Here is a 27,433-nt window from a genome sequence, read left to right as displayed (position 1 = left end):
AAAGCATAATTAAGGAGAACCAGCATTGTTGAAGGTGTACAACTCCAATGGAATCGGTCAACTGGACCCGGTTCTAGGTCGGAACCGGTTTTTGATATCCACCCCTAAACATGAGGTTATTTTCTTTAACCTCTATCTGTCCTCCTCCTGGAGCACACTCACCAGGTCTTCCCACGAATGTTCTTGGATGGTGTGACTGCAGAGGTGGATTTGGGTGCTGTGGACTCCACATTGATCTCCTTATTGGCCAAGGCCAACATCTTCCTTTGCTTTTGCGACAATTTAGTAGGACCAGGAGAATATTTGCAGAGGGTGCTGACACTGAAGGCAAGCAGAAAATATGTACGGTCAGTGAGGATACCAAAAACTTTTTGTGCGCTCTAAATAGTCTTCAACAGCTGCAATATGACTTAAGACATTTTACCTTGCAGGGCTTTTAGGAGCTGCCTTGAAGGTCTGCACAGAGTTGGCTTCCATGTCCATGATGGCTCTAAGATCCAAGACTGGAGGTGGATCGGAAGGTCTATAAATTAGAACAACACACAGTCACATCACAGGACTTGGATTAAATGTATTAACTATTGTTGACAACATTGTCCCAACCACCTCCACAAAACAAAGTGGGTGAAAAATAGGTGCATTTTGACTGACTTTGTATCATTTCTCAAACCTGCTTTTTAAATCATGTGCAATGACAGTTTGTCACGTGCAATCTATGTCTAGACACAAATATTGAAACACACAAGACGAATTATTTGCTCAGCGGGTGGGACCATATAAATTCTCTAAATATTCTTGATCCAAAATTGCATTTTTGAGAATGTCCTTTTCTGTTCCAGCACTGTCTATATACACAAAATATGTACCCAAAATGGACCTACCCACGGCCCAAAAACCGAGGTATGGACTGTACCGTGGGTTAACTATAACGCACTACACGTGTACAAAATTGTGGGTACCCGTCTGTTAATAGGGGGGGGAAATACACAATGGCCCCTGAAATACTATACACTGACAAAAGTAATGAAAAAAAAAATACAAATTTACTGATAATTAACCAATGAAAATCAGACATTGCTTTTAAATAAATAAATACATTTTAAAAAAGGAAAAAAATGACGGTACCTCTAGAAAAGTACAATTTGGCAATAGAGACATGTTAAACTAAGGGGTATCCTCTAATTAGAAACACAGGTATCTTCAAACATGTTAACAAGTCAGTCTGCCTATTTAAAGGGTGACAAGAACAGTAGTTAGTGTTCTTTGGTGACATTGGGCCTCATTCACTAATTAATGTGTAGAAATGTTCTTACCCTGTGCAAAAGGTCAGTCGTTATGCAAAATCACCACTGAATTCACCGGCCAATTTTCTTCTTACCACCGTGCGTATGTTATTGAATCAGAATTCATTCTAACTGATGGAATCGTGCCTGCAAGCTACAATCTGCTTAAACCACACCCCTATCTCCTATATCTGTATTTCCTATTTTATTGACCCTTTTTATTATTTATGAAAGGACATCAGTGTAATGCGTTGTGAATTCGGCTTGGTTTTTGTAGCTGCTTCCGGCTGGTAGTGTCCCTCTTGCTTGCCATACTGGGAATGTGCGGGGGCCATGGGGAGTGGCATAATAAAGTAAAAATACAGTCTACAACAACATACTTGCTCGACTGTTGTTATTTGCATCTACAAATGCATATTTTACTATGTGAAGCTGGCCCAGTTTAAAAAAAGCCTTTTTCAGCCGACACTGATCAGCTGAAAATAACGCGACCAGTCCTTTTTTCCGATCTCATCATTGGATGGGGACAATTCTACTTTGAGCACAATTGGGACATTTTTACTCAGGTGTGTCAACTTTTGTTGCCAGTGGTTTAGACAATGCCTGTGTGTTGCATTATTTTTAGTGCGTAAATCTACTGACCACTTTACATTGTGGCAGTGTCATTCCTTCTTTGTTGTCCCATAAAATGATTGAATAAAATATTTACAAAAATGTGAGGCCTGTAGTCACTTTTGCTAGATATTGTATATTCTCTGAAAAAAAGAACAAGAAGGGAGCAATGAACTGTTTTGATTATTTAATGATAACATGATGCCTTTATTAGCTGGAATATTTATTATTAATCTTTTGAAATGTTTTCAGAGTGTGTGGCTTAAAAAGCTTGGAAAAAAATGCATATGGAATCAACTAATAAGATTCAGTAATGTCCATCTTACCTCTGAAGGTTCTTTGGGATATCTTTTGGACCAGAGCTAGGGGGAGTTGGGAGGCCATTCCTTGTTAAGGTGTTGGGTGGGGTCTTCATCCTCTGACACAAGACCCTCTCCTCCTGTAGATAATGAAACAAATTTCCTGTTCTTTGTAACATGTGTGACTATTACAGTACTTGCAATTCAACACTAACCACAGCTCTTTCATGAAAGACTGGAGACTGCACATCTCTGGGGCTTCCCAGCCCCATGCAGCTACCCTCAGAGTCTGATGTGAGCAGCTCCTGCAGCGATTCTGTGGAGGTGCCTTTTCTCGTCTTGATCAGGCATGGGGAAAATGCTAAGAGCAAAAAGTGAAAGTCAGTGTAATTATGACATTTAACTACACCTGAAAATAAGTCAACAACCATAAAACAAATGCTTGCGTGTGGCTTGTCATGATGTATTAATATTGCATGAAGAAGAACAACTTTCAAACTTGCATGTAGTATGCTTGTGCAAGCATACCTGCAGCGGGGGGGCTTTGAATAATATCCGACAGAGTGTACCCCCCTGAGCTGTCAGAGCGTCGTCTTGGTTTCTTTCTTGCCTTCATCTTGGCTTTCCTGAAAAATACTTCCCTGAAGATGGGAGATTTTTCAAATAATCAGCAGAATACATTTAAACCAAATGTATTCTTCAGCAGATACTTTTTTGTTTAGTGTCGTTTGCCCAGTAAGTCAAAGGACCAATAGAAGAGAGATAGTCATGAATACTTAAGCCTACGTACCTGCTGGATTGGTCCAGTTCTGATTCTAGTTTGGGGCTGAAGGCAGAGTCAATATCTTCATCTTCATACATACTGAGATCCGGGGCGTCAGCATACGGTGTGACAACTCTCCTTTGCATTGCTGGGATCTGATATTAAATGCAAAAATAAAAAGTCAAACTGTACCATACTGTACTGTTAGCCTAAAACTCATTTGCTAAAATTACAAATGATACCTGTCGAGTGAAAGCCCAATCAAAGAATAATAATTATTTAGCATGGTAACAGAATACATCAAACAGTACAACAGGAAGGCGCAGCAGTAAAGTTTGTGGGGCAGATGTTAGGTGACTCACCATCCTCTTGTAGGCTGCAGAAAGCTCCAGAAGCACTTCATCACTAAGACCATCAAGTGCTCTAAAGGTGTTAGAGAAAACAACACACAGGCTTTTTCACACTGCAATTGACAAGCAGTCTGACACCCTCGACTTTCCCATTCATTGTGTGCGCGCTGAGGGGTCGTTAGCGTGTTTTGAGGTGACTGAGTGTCAATGCAGAGGGCGTCTGACGTTCAGCGTTGCGTCATCGGATAGAAAACATTCTATTCGAAAGAGTTGACACGGTGACGTCAAAACGTTCCTCCAATGGGAACGGGCTGGGGGAATGATTTCTGAATGCTATTTTGGCGGACTTGTACTGTAAACGGCAAGGTGGAAAATGGAGGAAGGCATAACTGCGGTGTCCCACTATTCCGAACACTGGGCCAATAGAAAAATAATATACCGATAATATGTCTCTGCGGGAGGCTTTCAAACTCCCTTTCAAAGCTCCCTGCTCGGCCTGAAATAAACCTCAAAGCACTCTTCCTGGAACTAGGAAGCTCACAAGTTTAAGCTGTTGTGAAATTGGTATGGGACATTATCATTCCCCCTCTCTTTTTTTGCTGCTGCGTCACCTTCTCCTCCTTAAAATAAGAAACATTAGGGCTTTCTTTTCCAAGGACGAATACATATTACAGAATTGAGGTCCACTCATCGGGGAGAGCCTCCCCACTTCCTTCTGGGCTGTTATATCCCCACTTGCCAGACCTCCATTGCAGTCGTCGTCACGCTTTGACACAGGGGCCCTTCGCACTTGAGCAAGTGCAATGTGAAAAGGCTTTAAAGAGCAGACAGACATATGTACGCTAAGGACTAAAAATATTACAATATTTATCCAAGACCAACCTTATCTGCTCTATATACATTTCACATTAATTGACAAAGTAGGCATTTCATTTCAAGTCGCTGCATAATTATTAAAACTGGCTCTCACTTTGACTCAAGTAGCGCAGTCATGTTCAGCACAATGAACTGGAAGCAGGAGAGTTTAAGTTGCTCGGCGTTGTACATGCTGGCAAACTCCAGCAAACCGGCTGCATTTTTCAGAGTTACTGGAAAGAGCAAATTAGCAAAATTAGCCACTTGTTGAAGGCTGCTGAAAAATTACCCAATCAGGCTAAATAATATTTTCTATACATTTTTCAACTCAAGTATGTTGCATTTCTGGAGGAAAACTAACTTAACTACACTAAAACTCATCAGTTCACAGGGATAATTTGGGTAGCGAAACACCAGGACAAAATTGTTGGTACCCTTCTGTTAATGAAGGAAAATTCCACCGTGGTCACAGACATAAGTTGATTCTGATTAAAGTAAATATTTTATTAAATTAACCAGTGAAAACCAGGCACAGGAAGAACATGCAAACTCCACACAGGCGGGGCCGGGGAATGAAACCCGGTCCTCAGAACTGTGAGGCAGATGCTCTAACCAATCGTCCACCATGCCGCCGATTTATGTTTCAACAGAATTATTTTTAAAAACAATCTTAGAAAACAGGCAGCACGGTGGACGACTGGCTGGCACATCCGCCTCACATTTCTGAGGACACCGGGTTAAAATCTGTTCAAATTTCAGGGTATACCTCGCCTCTCGTCCAGAGTCAGCAGGGATTGGCTCCAGCACGTCCCCGACCCTAGTGACGATAAGCGGTATGGAAAATGGATGGCTGGAACTCATGAACCAGGCCTGGACAAAAATATTTGGTTGCACAACCTTTTGAGGCAATCAACCAACTTTTGCAACTTTCAATGTGACTTCTGCACCTCTCAGCGTGTATTTTTAGCCCACTCTTCATGAGCAAACTGCTCTAGTTGTCTCAGGTTTGAAGGGTGCTTTCTCCGGATGGCATGTTTCAGCTGCTTCCAAAGATGTTCAATAGGATTTAGTTCATGGCTCATAGAAGGCCACTTCAGAATAGTGCAATTTTTTGTTCTTAAGTCATTCGTCATCATTTTTAACTGTGTGGTTTGGGTCATTATCCTGTTGCAAGACCAATGACCTGAAACTGAGAACGAGCTTTCTGACACTGGGCAGCATATTTCTCTCTAAAATACCTTAATAGTCTTTCCGCACAGATTTCAGACACCCTGTATCAGATGCAACAAAGCAGCCCCAGAACACAAGAGAGCCTCTTTAATGTTTCACAGTACAGACAGTGTTCTTTTCTTGGTATGCTTCATTTTTGCATCTGTGAACATGGAGATGAGTTTCAGTTTTGCCTCATCTGTCCATAGGAAGCTTTGTGGCTTGTCAGCATGCAGTCTGGCAAATTCCAGTCAAGCTGTTTTTTATGATTTATTTTCAACAGTGGTGTCCTCCTTGGTCATCTCCCATGAAGTCCACTTTGGCTCAAGCAACGACGGATAGTGCGATCTGACTGATGTACCAGTGTTCACCTTTAATTTCTTTGGAGGTTGTTCTGGGCGCTTTTTATTACCATTTGTATTATCCGTTATTATAATTTGTCATCAATTTTCCTCCTGCGGCCATGTCCAGGAAGCTCGGCAACAGTCCTGTGGAACCACATGCAACTGTAGTCATAGATACTTCAAGCTGCTTGGAGATGGTCTTATTGCCTTTACCTTTAACGTGCTTGTCTATAATTTTTAGGAATGTCCCAACCATATCTTTGAGATCGGAAAACAGTCCGATGTCAGCAAAAAACAAGTATCGGATCGGATGGAACAAGATCTAAAATCTCACATTTTACCACTTTTATACAAGCAGTCCAATCTATCCTCTCTCCATCACTTCTATCCAGCAGCGCCCGGATGGCATTTGGGTACCAAATGATCACAACAGCTTGCTAAGGTGCTAACATAGTGGCAAGGAGTAAGAGTGAATGTTGCTTGCGTAAAGTCCTTTATTGACACTCCAGTTGAAGCTCACTGTAAAACTAAACACACAAAGGAATTACACCTATTGAATGTTCAAATAAGTCACAGACTTGGTTCATTTTTGTTCACAAAAATCACTTGCTCAAAGCTCACACAATTAATGAAAAACACCTTTGACGAGCTAACGAAAATTAGCATTGAACTCGCAGCACTTATTGTCTCAAAATAACGAATATTGGAACACGAACCCTGTATAAACACATACAAACAGGCAGTATAGCAATACTTTGGTATATATTTGTCAAATTCTGTGAAAAACGAGCAACAATATTCGATCATGACTTCTACTTTCTTTGTTACAGGAAGGGACTCTCATTGTGTGCACCACACCAGCCCTCAGAGGTGAAGATGTGTCCAGCAGGAAGAGTGATCCCAACAATGAAGGCTCACAGAGACAGCTAAGCGTATCAAGCCTCACAACATGATTCCTACGAACCATGATAGTCAAACAAAACCCCAATTGCATCAAGAGGTTTAAATGTAGTGTCGCACCTGTGGAGAAACCAAATGCTGTTCCTACCATACAGTGGTGTGAAAAAGTGTTTGCCCTCTCCCTGATTTCTTTTTTTTTTTTTTTTATGTTTGTCACACTTAAATGTTTCCCATCATTGAACAAATTTAAATATTAAAGATTATTATTATTTTTTTTAAATGTATTTTATTATTAAGGAAGAAAACAAATCCAAACCTACATGGCCCTCTGTGGAAAAAGTGATAGCCCCCTAAACCTAATAACTGGTTGGGCCACCCTTAGCAATAACAACTGCAATCAAGCGTTTGTGATAATTTGCAATGAGACAGCACTGTGGTGTAATTTTGGCCCACTCATCTTTGCAGAATTGTTGTAATTCAGCCACATTGGAGGGTTTTCGTTATGAACCGCCTTTTTAAGGTCAGGCCATAGCATCTCAACAGGATTCGGGTCAAGACTTTGATTAGGTCACTCCAAAGTCTTAATTTAATTTTTCATCAGCCATTCAGGGGTGGACTTGCTGGTGTCTTTTGGATCATTGTCCTGCTGCAGAACCCAAGTTTGTTTAAGCTTGAGGTCACAAACAGATTGCCAGATATTGTCCTTCAGGATTTTCTGGTAGACCGCAAAATTCATGGTTCCATTTATCTGAGCAAGTCTTCCAGGTCCTGAATCAGCAAAACCGCCCCAGACCATCACACTACCTACCACTGTTAGTATGACATTCTTTTTCTGAAATGTGGTGTTACAGTTACACTTGATGTAATGGGACACACACCTTCCAAAAAGTTCAACTTTATTTTCCCCAAATCTTGGGGCAAAATTGAGACAAGCGTTTATATTTTTTTTACTCAGCAATGGTTTTCATCTTTGAACTGCCATGCAGGCAATTTTTGCCAGGTCTCTTTCATTTCGAGTCATGAACACTGACTTTAACTGAGGTGAGGCCTGCAGTTCTTTGGATGTTGTTGTGAGGGTCTTTTGTGACCTCTTGGATGAGTTGTCGCTGGGCTCTTGGGGTAATTTTGGTCAGCCGGCCACTCCTGGGAAGGTTCACCACTGTTCGTGGATAATTGCTTTCACTGTGGGTCGCTGGAGTCCCAAAGCTATAGAAATGGCTTTGCAACGTTTTCCACACTGATAGATCTCAATTACTTCATTTGTTCCTGAATTTCTTTGCATCTCGGCCACGATGTCTAGCTTTTGATGATTTTTGGTTTACTTCACTTTGTCACGCAGGTCCTATTTAAGTCATTTCTTGATTGAGAACAGGTGTGGCAGTATGAGGCTTGGTGTGGCTAGAGAAGTTGACCTCAGTTATGATAAACCACCGTTATTTTAACTTTTGACGGGGGGGAATAACTTTTTCATACAAGGCCATGTAGGTTTGGATTTTTTTCCCCCTCTCAATAAAAACTACATTTCGGGTTTACTTGTGTTGTCTTTGATTAATATTTAAATTTGTTTGATGGGAAAAAGTGTAACAAACATGCAAAAAAAAAATAAAAAAATCAGGAAGGCGGAGCAAACTCACCACTGCATACTAACAGTAAAAAAATACTTAATTTAACTAATTGTTACTTTGCATGTTAAAAGTACAATTTACCTATATCAGATTGGACCGATATCGAATCGGAGGTGAAAAAGTTGCATCGGGACATCCCTAATAATTTACATTTTCTAATCTCCTCAGACAACCCTCTTCTTCGCTTCCTCTGGCCCATATCGTACGCACCATGTCACCAAACAGCACAGTGATTATTTGTCACCCTTTAAATAGGCTGACTGACTGATTACAAGTTTGGAGACACCTGTGATGCTAATTAGAGGACACGTTATTTGAATGGCCCTATTGTCAAATTATTTTTAATCTTTTCCAGGGGTACCATTACACTGGGGAACACAATTTTTGTTGACTGAGGTCTGACAGTTGTTTTCAACTAATTTCTGGGTGCGGAATCCAAAACTGATGACAGTTTTTCTCTATTACGTCAAGTTTTTGAACTATAGGATCCCCATTTTCTAAAAAAAAAAAAAAAAAAAAAAAAAAAAACTGAAAAATGTATGCATCTATGTAAATAAAACACTAAGATGGAATAGTTACAAGCTTTGAAAACTAAAACAACAGCATAAGACAAAGTAGAACTTACAACGATATGCCCATGGTTACATGGTTAAGAGAAAAGCCAATGTAATCAGCTGGCAAGTCTTACTACAGCTAATCAGTGGAATTTTGCTCATCTGGAGGGTTAACTTGACGTGCTGGAAACAAACTGACTGCAATTTTGGAATCAGCATGTCAATTTTTGTTTTAATCACCATAAAAATCTAACAACAGAAATGTTGTTTCAAATTGTTCCCAAGTGTTATTTTTGTCCAGGACTGTTCCATGAGTTTGTTTTTTAATTATGTTGAATGAAATTCAAAAGCAAAAGCACCAGTGTTCAAATCCCGGCCCCGCCTGTGTGGAGTTTGCATGTTCTCGCCATGCCTGCGTGGGTTTTCTCCGGGCACTCCGGTTTCCTCCCACATGCCAAAAACCTGCATGGTAGGTTAATTGAAGACACTAAATTGCCTGTAGGTGTGAATTAGGCTTTACACGATCAGGATTTTTGGGGCCGATCAGTGAGTTTAAAAAAACAATAACCGATCCGATCACAAGATGGAGCAATGTGTCTATTTAAATGACCTGTTCATTTACTGCATATATTTGTGTAATTAATTGCTCAAAACATTATATTTACAATAAATAATGTATCTTTGTTCATCTATTTATGCCAATGAGGCATAGTGACAGACAGAACAAATGAATGGTCCTCTATTAGATGGCAGGAAGTACATACAGTAATTAATGTATGACAAAGCCGATCAGCATAAAATGCTAATTATCGGCCGATACCGATCAGGCCGATAAAAATCGGTGTAAAGTCTAGTGTGAATGTGAGTGCAAATGGTTGTTTGTTTATATGTGGCTTGCGATTGGGTGGAGACCAGTTCATGGTGTACCCCGCCTCTCGCACGAAGATAGCTGGGATAGACTCCAGCACGCCCGCGACCCTAGTGAGGATAAGCGGTACAGAAAATGGATGGATGGACAATTCAAAAGCAATGTCTGATTTTCATTGGTTAATTTTCATTACATTTTTATTTATTATTATTACTTTTGTCAGTTTCAAGTTATTTCTGTGACCACTATGGGTTTTTCTTTCATTAACAGCGGGGTATCAACAATTGTTTTCGTGTGTGTATGTGAGGCTTCTTTAAGCCCCACAAGAATAACCATTATTATTTGAACAACTATCTGGCTTATTTTTCACCAATGTGGAAAAAATGAAAAGTTACACCGTACGGCATTATCAAAATGTTTTTAAAATTGTAATACTTTGACTACACACGATGATTATGGCAAGATAAATAGGTCAGGGAATATAGGTTGAAGTTAAAGTTAACTTTACCAAGAAGGATGAAAAAAGTTACATACAATTCTCTGTGATGGCAACCTCACACATTTCCTTTAATCGTGGGATCAGCAGCTGATCGGCAACAACAAGCACGTCGCAGACGAACGCCACATTCATTGACTCTGGAGTGAAAAGTAGGACAAAAGCATACCTGAGTTTTGTAGGCATTTATAGCCCAGTTAATAAAAATAAAAAAATACAATTAAAAAGAAAACAAGCGTTATAAATCAGTCTATCAAACGTAATGTGCTACCTTTAATGGTGGGGGAATCATCTGTGTAAATATACTCGAGAATAACCTGCAGAATGTCTGAGGAGGTGGGCATCTGAAGTGCAGTACAGGATGTAGCCTGAGGGGGGAGGGCGGGGACAAAGAATCAGCCCTTGAATAAGTGATTTGTGATATACAGGTAGGTCTCAATAACTTATAATGCGATTTTTTGGGATGGGTTAACGCTTTAATTTTGACAAAATATACTCAGAATATATTAAAATTTATTGAGATGACACCTAAATAAATTGTGCAAGAGAAGGTATAGATGTGATTTATTATCTGGAAAATGCCATCGGGACACCCTGAAGCCTCAAACAGTTCCACTAGGAAATTGGAGAATGATAAATTACATCTATGGCCATCTGCAGGCTTCTGTTGCAGAATTTAGTATGTCTTCTCAATAAATTTGAATAAAACTATTTATTGAGATGTACCTGTAGTCAACATTTTAGCACCACTGACAAGGTGGTTAGAGAGAGAGAAGAAAAAATAAAACAAACAAACCTCAATCCAAGGATTGCCAAGCATACTGTGGAAGTATTCTGCAGAAATTGACAAATATAAAACATTATTAAAGGGGAAATGTTGTGGAAAATACAAATATAATATCTGGTGCCTACCCACCCATTGACCGAGAAATTAGACAAGGTAAATCTTAGCTTTCTAATTTAGAAACTGTCTGAGAAATTCAGGATGAACTTCTTTTTGTAAATTTACTAATTTACATAATCACAGAACGTTTCCTCATGCAAGACTATCATGTAAAAGCCAAAAGGTAAGTAGTACTGTAGTGTTATCACAGGTCAGAAGCATTATCAGCATTAGTGAGTGAAAATGTCAACTATATTTCTTTCTTGTCGGTTTGTGAACATGCAGCTGCTTGCCCAGTCGGAGCGCCCTCGCACCGCCCCAGTTCCCATGGTAATGCACGACCATTTGCTTCGTGGAACAGGGGGTGGGTAAAGAGCATGAGACAGAACAGTCACCCCAAAGCCAAGCAATATCAATTATTAATGTAGATACTTAGTTTCTAATGTAATTTTGTATTAATTACGGGTTTATAATAAGTAATTTAATGTAATTTTAATTGTCGTTTCTTCAACATCATACCTTGCCTCGCACAGAGGACACTTTTATGGCAAGGAAACTCTTTCCCATCTTCCGATTTCAGAGTAACATCACATAGGTATGAACTGTAAAACAAGCAAAAATGATTTTTTCCCCCCTTACACTTAGCACTTTAAAAACTGTAAATCAACAACAGTTTTAAAACACCTACCATTTATTTTGGTTGAATTTAAGTTTGTTGCCAGTTTTCTTGTGTATAACATTGATTTTTCCACCCTCATATTTGACACCATCCAGTCTATTGAGGAAAAATAAAGTATCTTGATTTTTTTAAAATAAATAAACAGTCATGTAGGGTTCAGGACATAATAGAACTCACCGTGCAGACAGGCCTGCAAGGCCGAGCTTCTTTGCTACTCCCTGTAAAGTTTTCACTGGGTTGTCCGCACCTTCATTGGCACCTTTGTCATCTTTGCCTTTCCCCTTCTTGCCAAGTTTGGAGCCCTTGCTTGTGGTCTTGTTACAATCTCCTTTGGCTGCAAGGGGAAGGGACCGATACACCTCCAGTGCTGAGCGAGCTCTAAGGCCCAAGTCCTGCAGGCTACTGATAGGCCTCTCCTCATTTGAATCCTGGCAAGACCAAAAGAGGTTACAGGGCAGAACTACAGTAGACGAGACTAAGACATGGTCTGGAAAATGACTGCTGGCAAACTAGAGGGAACATGGTCCAAAAATAATGATGGTGTGAATTATTTTTCATACCTGACTTTGTTTGATCAGGGATCTATGGTGTCTAGGTTGGGCGCCGTGCACCAGTAGCTCACAGTTATCTGTGTAGATGAAGTGCAGGGCATGCTCTAGCATGTCCGGTGGAATCTTCTCCAAAATGAACAAATCGCAGCCCACAGCATCTTCATGCTTCCTCACTTCTTTATCAAGCTCCTCATCAATCCCACAATGCTCAGCCATAAATTGTTTCCGGAAGAACTCAGACCTCACAGACAGGATATATTTGTGAGCTGCAAAGGTGCGATCGCCAGCCCGAAGTGTTACATCATGGATACTGTCCATTTCATCTGCTTCCTCCAAAAGTCTCTGGAAGTGTGTCGCAAAGGAGGATGGAGAAATGCTGGGAACCTCATATAAACTGAAACAAAAGAAAACACTATTGAAAATCTTAGTTACATAGTAGTTTTTGAGCACAAAGTGGTGGGAAGCGTCAATGATCTAACACCGAACCAAATAGTCTGAAACCTTAAGTGGTATTTGTGGGATTCAATGAATAAAGTTGGTCTCTCAGCCCCTTTTTTTTTTTAAATTAAAATTTGTTTTTTCCTGATCATTACTGTTAAGCTTGATGCCTTTAAGATAATAGTAGTCCAACTATTTAGTCACAAAAACATCCAATAATTTAATCAATCACGCACACTGAAAATATTAACTGTCCACCTGATTCAATTGTATCAGTACGCTTTTGCGTACCACCAAGTATTTTCTGGGATTTTTAGTGAAAATACTAAATGTAATCAATTCATTAACTGATTTGTCCCTCTCAGATTAGTTGGGCTCAGTTCAAAAATTCCTCAAAAACAGCACCCCTCGTGGAGGGCTGAACGCGCGCAGGGACCGACGACAAGGCGGCAGGCTCCATGGGGCGTGGGAATCCTTCTTGCTATACAGTAGCTACAACGGTCCTTCAAAATATGTCTTTACATGATACCAGACTGTGGTTCAAAAAAAGATTGTGGATTGCTGACCTACAGAACTGCACCAAATCATCTGATTGCACGGTCCCATACTGCAGAGTCAGGGTCAGTGCCAGCTTGAATGGTACCCTGTGCGAGAACCCTCAATGGCGCCCCCCCTATTATTGTTGTCCTCATCATCACTAATGGTAGTGTGGTCTGGCACAACCACGGGTCTCCCCTTTTGGCAAAAATAACATGAAAATGTCCTCACGGATTATAAAACAAATATCTATAATTACATATATATACAGTAGAGAATGCAAGGTATGAAACAATATACAATGTGTCTACATCAATGACTATTGCTAAGGTATGTAACAGCAGCTGAAATAAGTATTTTCCCTCACTAAATATACTTCCAAAGGTGCTATTGACCTGAAAATTTTATCAGATGTTGGGAACAACCCAAGTAATCCATACATTCAAAGAAAGTAGAACAAATAAGCTCAGAAATTAAGTTGTGTAAAAATGTGAAATGACACAGGGAAAAGGTATTGAACACATGAAGAAATGGAAGTGCAAAAAGGAATGGAAAGCCAACACCTAAAATCTATCAATAATCAAGCAGAAATCCAGCCCCTTCTCAGTGCAAATGAATATCAACTGGTTCAGTCCTAATTGATGGCCTACAAAAAGGTCTCATTGCCAAGGTGTGAGTCAAGACACATCTGATGATGGGTAAGAGCAGAGAGCTGTCTCAAGACCATTGCAAACTAATTGTTGCAAAACATACAGATGGAATTGGTTACAGGCTTCTGAACATTCTAGTGAGCACGGTTGGGGCCATAATGCGTAAGTGGAAAGTCAATCATACCACCATATATTTGCCTTGATATGTGCTCCTCACAAGATTTCTGACAGGAGTGCAAAGAATAATCAGAAGAGTTGTCCAAGAGCCAATGATCGCCTGTGGAGAGCTTCAAAAAGATCTGGAATTAGCAGGTACTGTTGTCACAAGGAAAACTGAGTAATGCACTCTGCCGCCATGGCCTGTATGCACGCTCACCACGCAAGACCCCATTGCTGAAAAAAAAGCATGTCAAAGCTCGTTGTTGAACAACATTTGGACAAGCCAGTTACATACTGGGAGAATATAGTCTGGTCAGATGAGAGCAAAATTGAACTGTTTGGATACCATAATGCACACCACATTTGGAGGAGAAATGGCATTGCTCATCACCCTAAAAACCTTACCAACAGTGAAGTTCGAAGGTTGGAAAATGCTGGTGTGGGGCTCCTTTACAGCAAATGGTACTGGTAAGCTTCACATTATTGAAGGATGTATGGGCAAATGTACAGAGACATTCTTGACAAAAATGTGCAGCCATTTACTACCAGGGTGATGAAAATGAAACAAGGGTGGACATTTCAGCAGGATAAAGATCCAAAACATACTGCAAAAGAAACTCAATCGGTTTCAAATAAAAAAAATTAAGCTGCGAGAATGCCCCAGCCAATCACCTGACTTGAATCCAATCAAAAATCTATGGAAAGAACTGAAACTCAAGGTCCTTAAAAGAAACCCACCGAACCTTCAAGATTTAAAGACTGCTTATGTGGAGGAATGGGCCAAAAATCACACCAGAGCAATGCATGTCACTAGTTTCTCCATACAGGACACGTCTTGAAATGGTCATTGCAAACAGGCTTTTTGTACAACGTATTCAATAAATACCAGTTGGCGTGTTCAAGACTTTTTCCCTTGGTCATTTCACATTATTACACAAGTTCATTTCTGATCTTATTTGTTCCATTTTCTTTGTATGTATGGATTACTTGGGTTGTTCCCAACATCTGGTGACATTTTCATGTCAATAGCACCTTTGGAAATATATTTAATGAGAAAAATGGTGACATCTTAAATACTTATTTCAGCTGCTGTATGTACAGACTATTTACCAGCTATGAACTGGCTCAGACTAAGACTAATACAGTAAAACACAGGTGTAGAAACTCAAGGCCAGGGAGCCATATGCGGCACACCACATCTTTTTGTGTGGGCAGCGAAAGCAAATCCTTTGTGTCAACTCAAATTCCCAGATTTTTGCTAAAATCTGTATTAGTCTGACACCCGTGCGCTAAACGTGAAGAACATATAAAAAGAACATGTAATCACTCACCTAGCACACACTCACACCACTCACTGTATATATTTTTCTCACTAGGCACACCTGGGCACACATACATATCCAGGGGTTCCTGGGAGACTGGTATGGGGTCGTACCGGGTTTCAGTACGTCAGTGTCTTTTAATGCACCACATACACCCATCTCTGGCTGATGGTGGGTCTTGGGTGGGGGGGGGGGGAGTTTGGCTGTTAGGCAGCAGTGCCTGGCAGCCCTGCCACCACTCCACCACCCCCCACCCCACCGCAACATTTTGGCTGGGTGTGGGGCCACTCACTTATTGAGACAAATAACTCGTGAATATTTTTCTCACTAGGCACATCTGGGCACACATACATATCCAGGGGTTCCTGGGAGACTGGTATGGGGTCGTGGGGCGTCTGACTGTGATTTTTGTTGTTGTTTTTTTGTCTTGAGTTTGTTGTCACTTTTCTGTCGGGCCGATTATACATACTCGTGCACTCACAGTAGTAGTCTCGCCACCCTACACTATTTGCATAGCTGTTGTTGACCATTACTGGCCACTCATGCCAGAGTAGCATCTGCCCCACTTGCACACTGACTGAGGAGTATCTGCAACATTTGCACAATCAACATTGTCCAAGACTATCGCGCTACTAGTCACTTTAAACTGCATACACGCCTTGAAGTCTCGGCGCCCTTTGCACAATGGTCATTACACCGGACTATTGCTATATTAGTCATTCAAACTGCTCTAAGTGCTAGAGGACTCTGCATCTTTTTGCACAATTGTCAAAAAAAAAAAATAATTGTACCGGCATTATGAGATAACAAGCAACCCTTTATTGCTCAGCGATATTTCTCAATGTCTTCATGTCTCAAAAGTGTTGTTATCGTACAAGAGCGGCTCCAACTACCGGAAACAAATTCCTTGTGTGTTTTTTGGACATACTTGCCAAATAAAGATGATTCTGATTCTGATATGCGAATTGCTTGGGTATCCCCTCACTCACACTCATCCCCTATGGACTTATGTAATTTACATAGTCACTCCCACCACACTTCAGTTGTACAGCCGGGTTCACGACCTTGCCCTGCATGCTTCTTCTCCTGTCCTTGTCCTATCTTGTCCTGTCCTTCCCTAATAGGATGTAGCACTACTGCCCCATACAACATTGATATCTAATGTTTCATTGTTCTAGATATGTAATGATTTACTTTTTTCATCGTTTACAATTAGTGTTTTGTCTTCGTCTCTCACTTCCCTCTAGAAACTTTGTTCTATTCGACTCTGATTCTCAATAAATATCAATTATAATACTAAGAAACCACAGCCGCAGCTTAAAAACTCCACTGTGACACAGTAAAACTGTTCTGGCATAAAAGGGAAACATATCCTCCATTCTGCTTGAAAAGACAAGTTTTGTTCCTTTAATGGTATAGAAAATAAGTAAAATAAGTAATATATAAAATAAGTAACAAATAGGACGTATGTCTACAAACTGACATCAGTTCGTCCACTAAGGTCGGTAGGTCATGAACAAAAATGTGCACTATGCAACAACCTCTGGCGCTCATTTGAGAACCAGACCAAAATTGTTATGTGCACCCCCTCGTTCTGGGCCCACCACAGCAGAAGGTTCTGCATGGTGGGAATTTGCAGTGTTTGCAAATAATCACGGAGCTCTTCGTGTGTGGTGGAACAATTTTCCACAGTCTTTCCACTTTGATAGTACTGGCCGAAAAGGTGTTCAAAACTCCTACTGTAGAATGGCTTTTTTTCCTCTTCCCTTACTTACCAAATCTGTGCATTCAGAAATAGAATACCATTTAAATCAATTAAGGCAACTGACTCGTTTCACTTAGCGCACTCATCCGTTGCAGCAAGTGGGTCTGACAACTTTTGAAACCAAAAACATGCAATTGGCAACTAGTTGACATCACACTCTAAACGTCATTGTGGAGGCGTAAAGTCGACTAGTCTACAACTCCTAGTAGCCACCACTACCTTCTACCAACTTGGGTCCAGGAATGATCCCCTGGGCTTCTATATATTACAATGATCCTGTACCTTGTTTTGGGATCAACCTGGAGCAATCCAAAATTTCGACCGTTGGGATCCATGGTGATGCTGACAGCTCTGTGAATGTAGGGGAGCTTTTCCAGACGAATTCGCTCAAACACTGTGCCAAAATCTGATTGTCCACAAACCTCCACTCTGATGTCTGATGTAAAAAAAAAATACATTGTAAATTTTTAATTATGCATAACACCTATTTTTAATAATTGACAACAGTTAATACATGCGTAGTAAAAGTGTATCAAGTAATCAATCAATAAGTAGCTTGATATAACACTAATTTAACAACTTTGTGCTTGATACAAGTCATCACTATTTCACTCAACTTACCTTTTTTCTCACCATACTTTTTATATTCTCCAGCCCACATGCCACTGAAACCCTCCCCCTCCTGAGTCACAAACATCATGCCATTTTTGCTGAGAGCAATGTCCGACATGAAAACCTGGCGCCCATACGCCCACCGGCACTGTCTCACTGAGCTACCTGAGGAGCGCCAGCAGAACACCTGACAGGGATGGAAAAATACAGAAGTTACTCATATCTTAGTCATTATTTCCATCTATAAGCCTCCATCGAGACAAGACTGGTTGGGATTGTATAACTGTCCATTATGCACCAAAGGGTTAGATAACAGTTGAAAAAGAAAAGCCGTGGTAACACATGTCCAAAAACAGATTTTGGCCAGACGTGTCACATCAAGAGCAATGAACAGGAGCAACTGCTGTTTTTTTCTGTGGCCCATATGCTAAGTAGGCAGCAAACATACACAACACAGAGCACCGGTACACTTTTCCTGATCAATTGGTGACAAGTGAAGATGCAAGATAAATGGGTATCCATGGTTGTATGTTTAATAGGTGAAAAATAAAATTTATTATTATTATTATTTTTAAATACAGAATATATAGCACTCAAAATCAAATCCTAATCTGGTTTTTGACTTTAAATTTTACATAGAACTGAGAATACAGGTCACATGGTTGTAAAGAGAATCATAAATGGTGTAACAAGGAATGGTGCCATGGTCATTTCAGTTGAATGTTAGCCAATTCTTACTACCACAAATGCAAAAAGAAAGTAATTTCTTCTTCTGGGTTTGCGCTGCCCGTTCATTACCTTGCCAATGTCTAATTGAAACAGGATGTGGCGAAACGTCAAAACTCAAAAGTCCTTCCTGATAAAAGATAAAGTGAACGCGCTCATTCTGGTGTGTTAATGGTGTTAGTGGTTTAGTTTTCCCACCCGCGTCGCAAAATGCTTCAAGCCGCAGTCCAGCCACCGCTGGCTATAACTAGTCAGGCTCACTACTATTCCCAGCTGTGAGGAGCGGCGCATCGGTGAAGACAAGACCCAATGCCAATTGGCGCCGAATTGAAGGATGCGTATTTATTACCACAACGTACGTTTGAAGTGTCGATGGTCAATATGTGTGATGGTCAATACAATTCACATTAGTTCTTGCAGCGAGCTCGCTGCCATCTTCATCAATGCACAAACCGCTAATCAACTTTGGTTTTCATACAGAGTAGCGGCGCTGGCTCGAAGCAGGGCATAACTAGCTAGTCATTTGGGGGGCCCAAGGCAAACATAGTCACACCCCCCTAAGGTAAATCTAAACTACTTTGCCCTGCTTTTCAAATCGCTCACAATTATCTGACAGCTAAAGTTACCCTACTGATATTTACTACCAAAGATTTAGAACATTGTTTATCTTCAACTCAAAAGTTTGAATTTGAGAAAATTCTATATAAATTCGTTAAGATCCTTCTTGAGGATCATCAAATAAGAGAATCATCTAAACACTTTTACTTTAATGGATAAGAATATAATAAGAATTATATTAACCTTTAATATAGTTTACCATTTCAAACACTTTTAAACGCACATTTTGGTGATGAAAAGCATCACTCGAGTCACTCTCCCCTTTCTCAAACCTCGGCTGACACTGGTAGCAGTGCTAGTGCAACTGACAAGAGCATTATACAGTAATACATTCCTGCAAGGCATGAATTTAAATCAATAAGTCAATATTCTACTGTGACGGAAGGTTTTTCTTTTTACAGTTCAATAGGAAAAAATAAAGATTTTGTTCTTCCTATCAATTCGTCATAACATTTAGGCCTCGCATACAGGAAAGAACTGTTTGTTTGCTGTATCTAGTGTTGTGTTGGTCATACTATAACTTGTTTAGCGAAAATACTGAAGATAACCCCTCCCCCACCCAAAAAATTTCTCCTCCAAGTCGGGGGTTTCGCTACGGCTGGTATTGGCGAGGACACCACAGGGTGGAGTTTCCTGTGCATTTTTTTGGCCATTTCCGGTAGCCATTTTTACTTTCCTTTCAGGAACAAGGAACAAAGCAACAAGAATGCCGTGGAACAGTCTGCTAGAACAAATGGACCTAGATGACCAGATGATACGTTTAATTATACTGCAAAATCGATCAAGAAGGCGGCAGCGTAGCTGCTATGTGGAACCAGGAGGAACGCTGATTACATCATCACAGCATGTGACTAAAACGGACCAATCACGAGAGATGATCTCCACGGCATTCGACGGGCAGCAACAATTTTTTCCGTGCGCGCGTTAAGCTACGCGGGCCAATTCGTCGGTCACGTGATGCAATGTGGGCGTTGTGGGCCACGGGAGTAAAGAGGCTTTTAGACTTACAGCCCAGCGAAGAGGACTAGCAAAGTGTGGCTTTAGTCACAAACACGCGCGATGTTCTGTCTAACTACACACAAGTGTGACTAGGAGCTTTTTATACTGTTTAGCTAAGAGGTTTCATGACCCAGTGCCAACCCTGCTTCTTCCCCTCCTGTCTGCAGTCTGCACTTACCCGACCAGCTTCATCCAAAGCCAAGATGGCCACCTTTTCTCCCCCGCACTCATTTAGAAACTGGGGATTCACACGATGGTCGAGATTGCCACCAATGACAAGGACTTTCTTGATGTTGAGCTGCCTGAATGAGACCAAGACCGGACAATCATCATGGCCTCAAACACAAACTACTACTTCATTATCAGCAGGTAGTTTAATATTAACTGTATGCCATCAGACCAAAGAGTGCAAATGAGTTACTTTCGGACTTAAAGGATTTTATACATTGTCATACAGTTTTAATTAATTAGTTTTAATAACTGTGCTCCGTCAACAAGAACATTAATCACTAATAACAATCACTAATAATAACAGATTGTGTAAAACTGTAAAATATTTGCTTTTGCTGTGATGGGTGTTTCATTGACCTTGAAGCCATTTTTTTACACTGGTAGTCAGCCAAGAGGTAGACATCTCCTTTCTCGGTCACAATCACAGTGGCGCCACCACTTGCGGCAGCCATTGCTATGGTGCAATCTTTGTGGTGAAGAGCAGATACCTGCCGTGGGGCTGTTACACACTTCTCTCCATTGGGATCCAACAGGTAACCTGAAAACCAAGTCATAACAACGAACCAAATTGTTTTTTTTATTATACAATGTAAATAGAAAGAAGCTTTGGGGGGGATATATATATATATATATATGTGTGGGGCGATAAAGTATTTAGTCAGCCACCAATTGTGCAAGTTCTCCCACTTAAAAAGATGAGAGAGGCCTGTAATTTTAATCATAGGTATACCTCACCTATGAGGGACAAAATGAGGGGGTAAAAAAAAAAAATTATTATGCATATATATGCAAATACTTTTTTGCCCCACTGTGTGTGTGTGTGTATATGTATATATATGTGTGTGTGTGTGTATATATGTATATATACATATATATATATATATATACACACACACACACACACACACACATGAAAAACACACACACAATATATAATATATATATATATATAATAATGAATATATAACATTTATTAGCACTCAGACATAGTAATAGGCTTCAGAATTTTATCTGCAGTATGCTTTACCCTCTATTTTAACACAGTAAGGGGATGGATATACCAATAGCTGTTGATTTTTAACTGCTACAATTTATGTCATCTAGCCACACCAGATATTTGCAGGGCTTACCTAGCTGCCCTCCATTAAGTCCCATTGTATAAACTGAATCCTTTGTCCACAGCACTGTGTGGAACCTGCCTGCTGCCACTCCAATTATTGTCCTCCCTTTCAGCGTCTTGGAAAACACCTACATACAAAAGAATGAGACAAAACTAAATTAACAAGCCAAAGGCATTTGTAGAGTCATGCAGTTCAATAGTACTAAGTATAAATACATGGTATAATATGGTGGATGACTGATTAGCACTTCTGCCTCACAGTTCTGAGGACCCGGGTCAAATCTGGCCTCTCGTGTGGAGTTTGCATTTTCTCCCCGTGCCTGCGTGGGTTTTCTCCGGATACTCCGGTTTCCTCCCGCATCATTCCAAAAACATGCATGTGAGGTTAATTGAAGACTCTAAACTTCCCGTAGGTGTGAATGTGAGTGCTAATGTTTTTTTTTTGTCTATGTGCACACTACGATTGGCTGGCGACCAGTTCCAGGTGTACCCTGCCTTTCGCCCAGAGTTAGCTGGAATAGGCTCCAGCACAGCCGCGGCCCAGTGAGGATAAGTGGTATGGAAAATGGATGGATGGATAATTTGAAGAAGGATTACAGTATTCTATATACCATACTTACCTGTTTAGGAACATGTGCCGAAGCTGGCGGAGGAGCCAAACCGAGTTGATGGAAGGTGTTAAGCCCAAAGGTGTAGACATAACCTCCTTCTGTCAGCACCACTGTGTGGTCTTTTGCTGCTGCCACCTGGGAACAGTGGTGGGACATCAGACCCTCCACCATTCGGGGAACCTGAGAAGTGAAGTGAGAAGATGGTGAAAAAGAGTACAGTAATGCCCTCTTCATCACTGGGGTTGAGTTCTAGACCATCCCCGCAATAAGTGGAATCTGCGATATAGAAATACACTATTCAAATATACCCTAGGCACGTGTATATAGCGTTTACCAATTAATTTTCTGTAAAGTCTTTAAACACTTAAAACAATACATACATATTTTAGCAATATATTGAGTGAGAGCAATGGAAAAAATATTGTACAAAGAGTATTAAAAAAAAAACCTAACAACTGTAATAACACTAAATAAAATAATAAATGCGATGTAGCGGGACCACAAAGCATGAACTGTTATATAGCGGGGTAAACTAGAGCAAATGCTGCTTGGATATTTTATATGTAGCTAGGATCGGCACTATGCATTGATTTCTTTTAAGGAATTTTGTTACTCTGAATTACTGAATTAGAGTGATGAAACAATAGTGAGGGCAGCAAAATTAGCAGCACCCAGGAGAATGCATAATTCGGACAACTAGTGTGGTGTTTCAAACCAGGCTGCGAATGAAAGCGAAGTAAGTACAGTATATACATTAATGCATCCATCCATCCATTTTTTTATAGCACTTGTCCTCATTAGGGTCACAGGTTAGTAGGAGCCTATACCAGCTGACTTGGTGAGAAGCCAGGTACCCACTGGACTAGTTACCCAGCAATTCCAGGGCACATAACTAATTAACTAAAAGAGTATAAGTTTTGGTGTGGAAGAATCATAAGTGTGAACCACTCAATTCAAAGCATCAACGTGTTGCAGACTTTCCTGAAACAAAGCCTTTTGTCTGGTGAGCAGTGTATAGTTAACCCTCCAAGGTTGAATCCAACCCGTTTGTAGAAAATAATCCTTCTTTACATGGGAAGTAATAGAAATAAATCAGCTCCTGCGTTCAACTGCCACCATCATGAAAACAAGTGTGAAACAAGTTAAATTTGATGAAGAGTGATGGACACGTACAGTATGAGGAATTGGAGATTCCTCTACAGTACAGGGGTCTTCGATTTACGTTGTCCCAACATACGACAACCGGGGTTACGAAAAGACCACAATGAACAAGTTTCCGAGGCACCCGTGTAAGAAAGAATGTGTAGTCACAAGGACTTTTCTTTTGTTTAATAATACTGTATAGGGCCTAGAAGTGTTTTTCACAAATATTTACTGTAATTAAGACTTAAGACCATGTTGCTGTAGGTTAGCGATAGGCTACAAAAGCCTGCCAAACAACAAGTCTCACCAGGTAAGTTTGTTCGTCGCCATGGCCAAGGCGTCCTCCTTGTCCATGTCCACATGTGAAAACTTGACCTTTTTGAGACAGAAACACTGAATGGAACTTTGAGAGCACCACCTAAAAGAGTGATAACGAAAACAATTAACTTTTGAATTAACCCTGTTTTAAGGCTTAAAATAAAATGAACAATAACAAATACATGATTCTTTATAGCATAGAAAGGACATCCATAAATGTGTTATGGGGGGGGGGGCGACAAATAAAACTCATATCTCAAATTTCTGTTTGCACTGAAACTTGTTCTAATTTGACCTCAAGATAGATGTCAAATATTTCCATGTCCATCAGCAAAGGCCTCTGGTAGTGATAGTAAAATACTACGCCAATAAAAAGGCTGGCGGACAAGTGGAAACGCAAACATCATTACTAATACATGGCTCCCCTCAAACATTCAATAGAGCACGGGGATGTTTTGCCAAGTATCACATTGATGCGGACGTTCACACACATGCATAAACATCATGGTTGTTCATTTAATTAAAACATGTCAATGTGGAATTAATATTTAACCTGTGGCACCTGCTGTATTGGACTAAGAAGACAAGGAAAATATGGAGTTCCACAGAGTCATTGTGTGGTCATGAAATTAGATCCACCAGCACCCCAATGGGATTTATGAAATGACAGGTACAGCAGTTCAGGAGAGGAGAAGAGGAAAAAAAAATAATCAACACAAACACAGGCTTCCTGCTCTTAACAGTAGCCCAGAAAGTCATCTCTCAACAAGTACACATAAGAGCCTCCATGTGACAATGCAGGAAATTTTAGCCAGGTTGGCACGGCATTTATTTCTTCTCTCCTCCAGAGACAGAGTTGCATAACATAGGACTCGGGAGACAATGTTTTGCTGGGGTACCCAGGTGGTGTCCTCATTGGACAAACTACTAATGTCAATTTTTTTATGCAACACATATTGTCCTGTGGTGAGTTTTGAATTAAAGGAGGACACTTAGACTAGTTTGACAGAAATTTAGAAAACATACACCGAATGTGGGATGCAAGCCGCTAAAATGCAAAGCCTACCTGCTTAATATAAACTCCTGTCCTGGAGAAGACATCCACGAGTTCAGGGTGCTGTCGACTCTCTTGATTACCATGCCCAAGGCTGAAGTTAGTATTGTTTCCCCAGGTATAAACTTCAGTCGGGTCTGTAATGCGTTTGAAAAATATATCTGAGGCAAACCAATGTTTAGTATCCAACTTTTAAAGTCTTACAGACTGTTATATTGGATTATTTTTTAATCACTAAAGTTTGGTTGGTTGAACATGAAACATTAAATTTACCTGAGTTTTTAAACACAACATGAGGTGGTCGGTCTTTCATCAACAGGTCCAGGGTTGAGAGACCTTCCTTATCCTGAGTGGAGAGGACTCCACCATGCTAGACATAAAGAACATAACACTCACATTAATAAACTTACTGGAGCGTAATTTTAACAAATTACATTAACAAACATCTGGCAGCAAATTCATATCTAACTTTGTCAATATCATTGATAACAAACCAACTTGACAAAACTCAACTTTTTCATCTATACATGTACCTTGACCAGGGAAAGGAGACAGTGGATCTGTCCATAGAAGACACTGCGGTGCAGAGCGGTCCAGCTTGATTCTTTATCCTTCACCGTCAAGTCAGCGTTTTTACTTTTCAAAAGCCAATCCAGTAAGGCCTTCTTTCCCAGTGAGGCAGCCAGGTGCAATACTGTGCGACCGAATTCATCCCGCAAAGTCGCAGCATTGTGGCAGTGTGATGTTAAGAAAGCTCGTAGCTGCCCCTCTGAGCCTCTCGTTATTGCCGCTACCACCTCATTTCCATGCTGCAGTGAGCGGCATTTTGGGGTGCAGTCCGGCAATTCCAGACTCATTCTGACCAACCAAAATCTTCCCAAACAAAGGCCTGCTGTCCTCTGACAGTCTACCCGAAAATACAAAGTGATTCTAGGACAACACAATATGCAGGGGCAAATACACACACTGCACCCGTGACAATCTGTAATGAATCAAGGCTTCCCCTCAATGGGAGATGGGGGGGATGCATTAAATTTGGGGGGAAAAATAAATAAAAGGTTGAGATGGCTGTGGAGTGGAGTGCTAGAATTGTGCTTGTGTTGAGGTTCCACCGCACCCTAGCAACCCCAGAAACTGTGGGACTTGCTCAGTCTACCATCTCACCAAAATGCTGACCGCAAGCCAAGGTGCTGGCTTCGTATGGCATCACAACATAAAAAAAACAACCAGTTTTATCTTGTATACAAAATCATAAAATTAAATAAAAAATAATCCGTCCTATATGAGCTCTTCGGATATATGTATATATATTTTTACATAAGGCAAAACATTCAAGAATTCCTCCAACCTTGGCACCCTGCAGTCCAACCATCAACTTGAGGGGAAAGCCCACCTTTCCCCTCAAAATTCACACTCTGCTTTTTAAAACTCCATAATTGAAGCATAAACCTGTGAAAGGAAAAGTTGAAAAATAAAGCGTAAATTGAGCGTATGACCCACTTTAAAAGTTGATTTACTCTTATGTAGTAATCTTTGTTAAGGAAACATAACGTACATAACACACATTAAGCCATTTTATCTTATTAAAATAGATAATGCAAAATGTTTTAGAACGACTCTAATTTAACTAACATTATATTTGATAACACGTATTATTTATAAAGGCGACTTGGCTAGTATAATGAAACAAGCAAGCTAAGTTAGCATTGTAGTACGGTGGTTAGTTTCAAATACAGGCCGCATCATTAAATCATAGTTATTTTGTCAAATTGTGGAATTCGTCAGTTTTGTAATTTAATCCAACAGCAAGGCCTTCGTTTAATGCATCCCACAGCGGTGACCAACTTAACGTTAGCAAGCTTGGTGGCTCTGCTATGTGCAGCTCCAAAGCAAGAAAACGATAATACATTCAAAACGGTATTTTAGTGTCTGAAAATGAAAAGCATGCGTGAACAAAGCCAACCTAAATGCCATATTAGAGTTGAAGAAACGTTGGTTAGCGTTAGCCAGAAGCTGCAGCTAGGTTGACTGACACATCATAGCAAATTCGCATAGCCGAGATGTAAAAACAAGTAATCACATTACCTTCTGCTAGATAAAGGAAAAAAGGGACATGGCATAAGAAGTGACATTAACCGTGTCTATCCACTGCTCCATTGCTACAAATCGGTTTTGAAAAAAAACTTCGTGTAAATTTGACGGGCTTTCTTGCCTAGGAGGGATGACTAATTTAACAAACAACAAGACTTTTGATTGGTGAATAGGTGTACATTCAGCTCTCCTATTGGTTGATTTTTTTATTATCATGTATAGTTTGCGTATTAGTGCATGAGCTCGATGTGACGTAATGGGTAGTGTATTTGGAAATACAGTATCTTTTTTTTTTTTTTTTTTTTTTTTTTTTTTTAAATGGATGGATTGTAGAAAATCAAAAGGTCGAGTTACAGTACAACAACAGTAATAGTATGACATATACACTACCGGTCAAAAGTGTTAGAAGACCCCAATCTTTCCAGCTTTTTTTTTTTTTTTTTTTTTTTTTTTTTTAATTGAAATTTATGCAGTTAAATTTCTCAATTTACTATGAAAGGAAAGAACAAAAAGTATTCAAGTTACAAAAGTAATAATGGAATCAATCTACAAACAAAAATGTATTCTAACCATTTTACTCCTTAAAGTAGCCACCTTGGCAGATACAACAGTTTGTGGCATTATCCCTCAAATGAAAATCAAATACTTTCAGAAAGTTCTTCCCAACTCTGTTGTGGAAGTTCCCATAACTGTGTGCCACTTGTAGGTTGTCTTGCTTTCACTCTTTTGTCCAGTTTAAAGTCTTGGGACTGTGCCTTTTCACTGGTC

General features: G+C 40.2%; 1 protein-coding gene across 3 annotated transcripts in view; it reads right to left on the bottom strand.

The window, feature by feature from the left end:
* ibtk (inhibitor of Bruton agammaglobulinemia tyrosine kinase) overlaps positions 1-27,433 on the bottom strand; it is a 53,122-nt gene that overhangs the window by 12,357 nt on the left and 13,332 nt on the right. The window contains exons 1-26 of one of the 3 annotated variants that reach the window (XM_061776912.1): positions 26,660-26,816; positions 25,108-26,023; positions 24,848-24,944; positions 24,587-24,711; positions 23,510-23,620; positions 22,069-22,239; positions 21,459-21,576; positions 20,686-20,866; positions 20,276-20,399; positions 17,764-17,941; positions 17,425-17,578; positions 12,281-12,665; positions 11,898-12,148; positions 11,730-11,816; positions 11,561-11,643; positions 10,955-10,992; positions 10,430-10,526; positions 10,197-10,298; positions 4,278-4,395; positions 3,320-3,380; positions 2,985-3,112; positions 2,723-2,835; positions 2,410-2,555; positions 2,222-2,334; positions 425-523; positions 163-321 (exon numbers count right to left, since the gene is read on the bottom strand). In XM_061776912.1, the coding sequence (XP_061632896.1) occupies positions 163-321; positions 425-523; positions 2,222-2,334; positions 2,410-2,555; positions 2,723-2,835; positions 2,985-3,112; positions 3,320-3,380; positions 4,278-4,395; positions 10,197-10,298; positions 10,430-10,526; positions 10,955-10,992; positions 11,561-11,643; positions 11,730-11,816; positions 11,898-12,148; positions 12,281-12,665; positions 17,425-17,578; positions 17,764-17,941; positions 20,276-20,399; positions 20,686-20,866; positions 21,459-21,576; positions 22,069-22,239; positions 23,510-23,620; positions 24,587-24,711; positions 24,848-24,944; positions 25,108-25,431 (3,563 nt within the window). In that variant the 5' untranslated portion in view covers positions 25,432-26,023; positions 26,660-26,816. Of the gene's footprint in view, positions 1-162; positions 322-424; positions 524-2,217; positions 2,335-2,409; positions 2,556-2,722; positions 2,836-2,984; positions 3,113-3,319; positions 3,381-4,277; positions 4,396-10,196; positions 10,299-10,429; positions 10,527-10,954; positions 10,993-11,560; positions 11,644-11,729; positions 11,817-11,897; positions 12,149-12,280; positions 12,666-17,424; positions 17,579-17,763; positions 17,942-20,275; positions 20,400-20,685; positions 20,867-21,458; positions 21,577-22,068; positions 22,240-23,509; positions 23,621-24,586; positions 24,712-24,847; positions 24,945-25,107; positions 26,024-26,659; positions 26,817-27,433 lie in introns of those variants that run through there. The other 2 variants (XM_061776913.1, XM_061776914.1) reach the window with 2 other exon arrangements.

This window comes from Phyllopteryx taeniolatus, chromosome 6, assembly GCF_024500385.1.
Source record: "Phyllopteryx taeniolatus isolate TA_2022b chromosome 6, UOR_Ptae_1.2, whole genome shotgun sequence".
Lineage (NCBI taxonomy): Eukaryota > Metazoa > Chordata > Actinopteri > Syngnathiformes > Syngnathidae > Phyllopteryx > Phyllopteryx taeniolatus.
The sequence above is the reverse complement of the archived record's forward strand: the minus strand, read 5'-3'. Positions and strand labels throughout refer to the sequence as shown.